Genomic DNA, 6,774 nt, shown 5'->3' on the forward strand with positions numbered 1-6,774 from the left:
ACATCACTTTACTGGCAGTTGAATTGCTCGAATCCACTTATTACAGGTGCCTGTACTCACACACACGTACTCAAACACACACACACACACAAGAGACGTGGTCCCTCTTCTGCAGATGCAGCAGCACAAGACGTTGACGTGGATGGCCAGATGGGGAGGGGGCAGCAGACCAACAACAGGGAGAGTGGAGAGCAGTGGCATATCAAATGGCAAGGGGGGGGAGTGGGTGGGTGGGAGAAGGAGCTCTCTCCTCTTCAACCTCCCCCCCTTTTGAGCAAAGAAGCGAGCCTATCCTGCCACATGGACCCCACTTTCCAGGCAGGGGGGAGCAACAGAGGAGATACCCCAATGGAGATCCCTTCCCCAAAAACGCTTATTCCCTGCCAGCCTTCAGCTCTGGGTTATGGGGTGAGCAAGTCTCTGATTTGGGGCGCCGGAGAGGAAGAGAGGTGGGGCTGGCAGGAAGCGGCAGGGCCTGAAGAGAAGGACCCCCAACGAGGCCGTGGACAAGCCCCCCACCCCCCCGCAGATCATTCCAACGACTGCAGCATCAGGAGCTGCTTCAGCACCTTCGTCTGACTGGTTTCCCGAATTTCTCCAGCGAGGAACATCTCGTCCACCACCGTGTAGACCTGCAAAGGAGCAGAGGGGGCTGATAAAATGGGGGGGGAGAAAGGGTCCTACGCAGGAGAGACCACCGAGGGTGGCTGCCGGCCTCGGAGCAGCCTAGCCCAAGTCTGTCCCACTCGCTCGAAGATGAGCGGCAGATATATTGGATAAATCACCGGTCTATTTCGGATCCTGTGGGCTAAAGAAGCCATTTCAGATAAACGGCTGCCCAGCCTCTTCTTAAAACAAGTAACGAAGTCTCACCTTGTAGAAGTTGAAGACCAGGTCAAGCTCGCAGACGTTGTGAAAATACTCGTTCAGAACCTGAGGGGAGAGGGAGAAAAAAGCTGGTTGAACATGGAGCTTCAGCCCTGCGCACGAGGTGGGCGAGAAGTGGGGTGCAACCCCGGGGGCGAGGACACCTTGCTGCAGAACAGGGGCTGTTCCCGCGAGAGGTTGTCAGGTACACATCAGCCCCGTTTTATCAACTAGTTGCAGGGGTAGGCAACCTTGGCTCTTTTATGACTGGTGGACTTCAACTCCCAGAATTCCTGAGCCAGCTATGCTGAGGGGAAAGGGAGAGGTTTCCAAGCTGAGCCATGCTGGCTCAGGAATTCTGGGAGTTGAAGTCCACGAGTCATAAAAGAGCCAAGGTTGCCTACCCCTGAACTAGCCTTTTGTGCAAATGCTGAAAGGCAGCAAGAAGGCGGGGAGCAGAAACAGGCTTGGCTCACGAGCCGTGGAAAAACCTCGGCAGAGCCTCGGCCTCAGAAGAGGGGCAACAAGGAGTGAGAAGCTGGCACATTAGTTGTATTGCTACACCAGACCACTACTCTCCTGTCAGGTCGTCGTTGCAGAGACAAAGGCGGTCCTCGACTTACGACCACAACTGAGCCCAACTTTTCCATTGCTAACTAAGACCTGCGTTAAGTGAGTTTTGCCCCCTTGTACGGCCTTTCTCGCCACAAGTTGTTAAGCGAATCGCTGCGGATGATAAATGAGTAACTCGGTTGTGAAGGGACTTGGATTGCCAGAAGGCCGCAAAAGGGGATCACCCTGCAGCTGTTGTAAATGTGAGTCAATTGCCAAGCATCCGAATATAAATCAGGTGACCACAGGGATGCTGCAATGGTCATTAAATAGGAAAAACAGTCGTAAGTCACCTTTCTCGGTGTCATTGTAACTTGGAAAAGTCACTAAACATTTGCAAGTCGAGGACTAACTGCATTACTCTTGTATCCACTTATCTGGAACGGTAGAACTTCCAGAACCGCTGCGCAAAGACAGATGTTCACTGGCCTGTGAGGGAGACAGGCCTGCTTTGCAGCTGGACAGGCCCACACTCACCTCCACAAAGTTGTGAATGGCCTCGAGGTAAGCTAAGTTGTTGTCGTTCACGTCCACGCAGATGCAGAAATAGAGCCCAGCGTAACGCCGGTAGATGATCTTGAAGTTGCGGAACTGGGGGAAAAGAAGCCAAACCGCCATCAGGGCAGGGAACACAAACACGGGTGTCTGTTAGAAGCAGGACAATGCCGGTCAAGGGGGATGGGGAAGACTGGGCTTATCTGCTGGTTCTACCACCAGACCACGATCCTCTTCTCAACACGAACAAACCTGCTTTATGCAAATCAACCGTTTGGTCAAATGGCTCCCAGTAAAGATGGGTTTCACCAGCCTTAAAAGATGCTTATCCTTCTGTCATTTGTGTTGGTCTTTCAACACTTCCCTTGTAGGTCACACCACAGAGAGTAGAACTGCCCTGGTTTGAGAGGGAGATGCCTTGAGGCCATCAGTTTGGTCTAATGGTTAAGGTGCTGGCCTAGAATCCAGGAGGTTGTGAGTTCTAGTCCTGCCAGCTGGGTGACTTTGGGTCAATCACCAGGAGATGGTGAGTTCTAGTTCCTTCTTAAGCATGAAAGCCAGCTGGGGGACTTTGGGCCAATCAGAAGGAGATGGTGAATAGTGAATAGAGTTGGAAGGGACCTTGGAGGTCTTCTAGTCCAGCCCCCTGCTCAAGCAGGAGAACCTATACCATTTCAGAAAAGTGACTGTTTAATCTCTTCTTAAGGGAGTTCTAGTTCTGCCTTAGGCATGAAAGCCAGCTGGGTGACTTTGGGCCAGTCATTCCCTCACAGCCCAGCCCACCTCCCAGGGTTGTTGTTATGGGGAGAACAGGAGGAGGAAGGATTATTATGTATATTCGCCGCATTTGAGTTATTTGTAAAAACAATAAAGGCAGGATAAAAAATCTAATAAATAAATAAGGCCACAAAAGTACTACCTCCACAAAATTAGTGTGCTTCGCATCTCGGACGGTGACCACCGCATGCACCTCCTCGATCAGCTTTTGCTTCTCGTCATCATCAAACTGCATGTACCACTTGGCCAGGCGGGTTTTGCCAGCCCGGTTCTGAATCAGGATAAAGCGAATCTGTAAAAGAGGATCCACAAACAGGCTGCCTGTAATCCAGAATCCAAACAGCATTCAGCTACAAGCAGCGAGAAGCTCCCACTTGCAGCGCAGAACTCCTGTGAGTGCTGGGATCCTCCAGCTACAACCAGGAGCTGCTACAAAAGTTTGTTTCCTCTTTGGTCTCCATTTAGCAGACCTAATTACTGCCTGCTTCCTCTTGGCATCTTTGGCTGCACGAATTGCACACTGGAGAATGGGGCATTTTTCCAAAGGACTGCAAAAACCTTGCTAGTCTGACCCCATTTTTGCTTAGTTCCACTTTCCAACTGTGGAGCTAAGATAGGGAAGTGACCCACCCTGATCAAGAAAGCCAGCCCAGCACAAATAGCAAAGGCTTTTGATCTCTTCCAGCACCAAACAAGACACGTTTTCTTCTGATTCCAGGAATAAGACAAGCAGTTTTATGTCCTGGTTAATCAGGCAATCTCCGCAGCACAAGAGAGTAGAACAGCAATGTGGCCTGTTTGCCAAATTAAAAAAAAAAAAGTCAGATGTCACCTCAAGGGAATTTTCACAAGACAGATAATCCTTGACTTACTATCCATTTAGTGACCATTCAAAGTTACAGCAGCCCTAAAAAAGTGACTTATGAACGATTTTCACACTTACGACCGTTGCAGCATCCCTATGGTCACATGATCAAAATTCAGACACTTGGCAACTGACTCATACTTATGGCGGTTGCAGTGTCCCGGGATTGTGTGATCCCCTTTTGCGATCTTCTGACCAGCAAAAACAATGGGGAAGCTAGATTCACTTAACAGCCATGTTACTAATTTAACAACTGCAGAGATTTAGTTAAGAGCCGTGGCAAGCAAAACCACTGAACCCCTGTCTTGCTTAACAACAGAAATTTGGGCTGAATTGTGGTCGTAAGCCGAGGACTCCCTGTAGGTTGGATTTTAGTGCCTCTCTTTTTCATCATGCTGGCTGGGGATGATAGGAGCTGTGTGTGTGTGTGTGGGGCAATATCCCTAGCAAAATACGGTTAGCCTACCTTCCAGGGCTGTTGTACAGATCCAGAACTGGGTTTTTTTTTGCCCCTGCCCCCCTTCTGGACCTCATTTGCCGCGGGGGATCCTTCTCAGAGTCTCTGCCGTTTCACAGATTTTGTGATAAACGGGAATAATGTTTAATATTTTGGCTGCTGGGAAGGGGGGGGAAGGGCAGAGAAGGGGGGAGATTGGGGCAGCTAGGGTTGGGTGGCCCTTAGGAATATGGCCTGGTCTGGGAGGGGACTTAGGACCACGCTAGGACCCCCTACTCGCCCCCCCGACCAAAATAATGGCATTATTAGGATTTATCACGACACCAAGCAACCCCCCCCCCGTTTCTCCCCCGCCTGGCAGCCTCGCTGCTCCAGTGACCCCCCCCCCGCCTCCTTAAAGAGACCCTCGCCCCTCCTTACCATGACGGCTCCCGAGTCCCCCTCCTCCTCCTCCTGCTGCTGCCCGCAGAGCCCCCGGCAAGCTGCTTCAGCCCCCCGACTCTATTCTGCCTTCCTACCGGATACTCGATAGGGCGGCTGCCAAGCGCTCAGCCCGTCGGGAGTTGTAGTCTAAATGCAGGAAGGAACCGGAAGAGGAATGAAGCGCTGCGGGTCAGGCCTCGCGCCAGCAAGGAGCCTATAGGATTGTTTTCCAGGCCGGGCGGGCCACGCGACGGCTGCGCTGCATGCCGGGAGCTGTAATTTCTTTGGGTTGGGAGAAAATAAGTGTGCCGGTTGCTTCCAGTAGGGGGAGCCCGTGTTCCGTGATGTTCGCACGAAGCCGGGGAGTCGTGTGGCAGAAGGAAGCTGAGCGAGTGACGCCTCAGACGCTGCCTGGGCTGAACTTTAATCCCAGGCTCAGCCGGGCCTTGTAGGCCCAAGGTTTCTGCGCCCTAACGCAAGAGGGTGCTGCGGTCTAGAGGGAATAGGAGACATGCTTGGAAATACTGTAGTCATCCTTGAGAACTTCAACTTTTCATAGGAACAAAATAATAATAATCTCAAATAATGGAGGGCAGATGGTTGTAGAGCATCTCCTGCCCCAAAGGGTGTTTCTTTGTCAACCTAAAGAAGGAAAATTTGGTTCACCAGGGATTCAAGCTGCAAAGGTAGGCCAGTTTTGCATCCTAAGCCAAGGACTACCTGAATTAATCATTCTGAGAAACATGCAGTGCAACTTCCTGGAACTTTGTGGTACAGGCTACAGTCCTAAGTAGCAAGCTAGATAGATGAGAGCGGGCATCATAATTTCAAAAGCCACTTTGCCAAGATTGTCATTCTTGGCATCACCTGGGGAATTCTGGGAGATTTCCAGCCCTCTTATGAAATGGGTTTGGAAGAGACCACATGGTAGAACACAAAGTCCACATCACCTGCCATTAAAAAGATCAAGAAGCAGAGGATGGAAAAGACTGCTGTGAACAGTTGTGCTGTTCTTCACCGAATCTACAGCGTTTTTCTCTGACGTGGTGTTGCCCAGGTGTGTTAAAAATCCCATTTTAGAGCCGAAGTCCATGTCTTTCAGAGGGCCAGCCACTGTATCGTGCCATCTGGAATGTCACTTGCCCTCTCTAGAATGCCCACAGGGAGAACTGTATTTGTTTTGTTTGTTTATTTTAAAGATTCCTGGGCAAAGCTCAGGTTTGTGACAACGCAGGTTTCCAATCTTGCGGTCTGTGAGTCAGAATAAGAAATCTTGATTTAAATCCCAAAAGATCACCCCCAAAACCACGGACTTTGGCTGAAAAGTAATTGATCTCAGCAAGATCTTCACTTTTTGGTTGCTTTTCTCCTGCTGTGGAAAACATGTCTGTGGGTCTTCCCTTTGCTCCCCCACCCATTTTTTTCCAAGTACTGGTAGTCATCAATTCCACAATTGTGCCCAAACTTCAAGATCCAATCTGGGTTAGGCACCAGGACCAGAGGTTTATTTTTCCGAGCTTTCGGACCCGTGCTGGAGCCCATGTTCAGGGAACTTCTCTCTATTGGAATATGGGTTAATTATGGGTTTATTAACATATTCTAGTAGAGGGAAGTTCCCTGAACATGGGCTCCAGCACGAATCCCAAAGCTTGGAAAAGTAAACCTCTGGTCCAGGTGACCGATCCGGATTGGATCGTGCAACATTATCCTGGGACATGTATTGTGAGCCCAAATTTTCCATTGCTAAGCAGGACAATTGCTAAGTGAATTTTGCCCCATTTTATGGCCTTTCGTGCCACACTTGTTAAGTAACACAATTGTTAAGTGAATCTCACTTAACCACTGTCTTGCTTGGCAACAAAAAAAAATGGGCTCAGTTGTGGTTGTGAGTCAACATCTGCACCAAGAATTATCCTCATAACTGCTCTTTCAGCTTAATTCCCTGTGGAACCCCAAACAGGACCTCCCCAGGTTATCTTCATATCTGGGTTGAGTGGTCCTTAATTAGCTCCTAAGCGATTAGTATTTGAAATCCACAAGTCTTAAAAAAGTTGCCAAGTTTGGACACCTCTGATCTAGCACAGATAATAAATACTAAGTGAAATTGGTTGTGGTTTAACGTGCTGGATGAACTCTGCTGTTATTATTTAATCAATTCTGATTTAAGCAAGCCACAGTTTAGCATAACATATAAACCAGCTGTCTGCTTTTGGTGGCACTCCCAAATATTGCACGTAGATTTCCAGCCTAAATCGGGCACGGACAAATCATGCAGCCT

At 49.5% G+C, this 6,774-nt stretch overlaps 1 protein-coding gene across 1 annotated transcript; it reads right to left on the bottom strand.

The window, feature by feature from the left end:
- Window positions 1-516: 516 nt before the first annotated feature.
- Window positions 517-4,503, bottom strand: AP2S1 (adaptor related protein complex 2 subunit sigma 1). Its single transcript, XM_015820997.1, has 5 exons — window positions 4,494-4,503; window positions 2,894-3,043; window positions 1,957-2,070; window positions 874-933; window positions 517-632 (listed from the first exon to the last, which is right to left on the bottom strand). The coding sequence occupies exons 1-5, from the start codon at window positions 4,494-4,496 to the stop codon at window positions 531-533; spliced, it is 429 nt and encodes a 142-aa protein (XP_015676483.1). The 5' UTR covers window positions 4,497-4,503; the 3' UTR covers window positions 517-530.
- Window positions 4,504-6,774: the final 2,271 nt, after the last annotated feature.

Source organism: Protobothrops mucrosquamatus, unplaced genomic scaffold (assembly GCF_001527695.2).
Source record: "Protobothrops mucrosquamatus isolate PMUCROS unplaced genomic scaffold, P.Mucros_1.0 scaffold1232, whole genome shotgun sequence".
Classification (NCBI taxonomy): Eukaryota; Metazoa; Chordata; class Lepidosauria; order Squamata; family Viperidae; genus Protobothrops; species Protobothrops mucrosquamatus.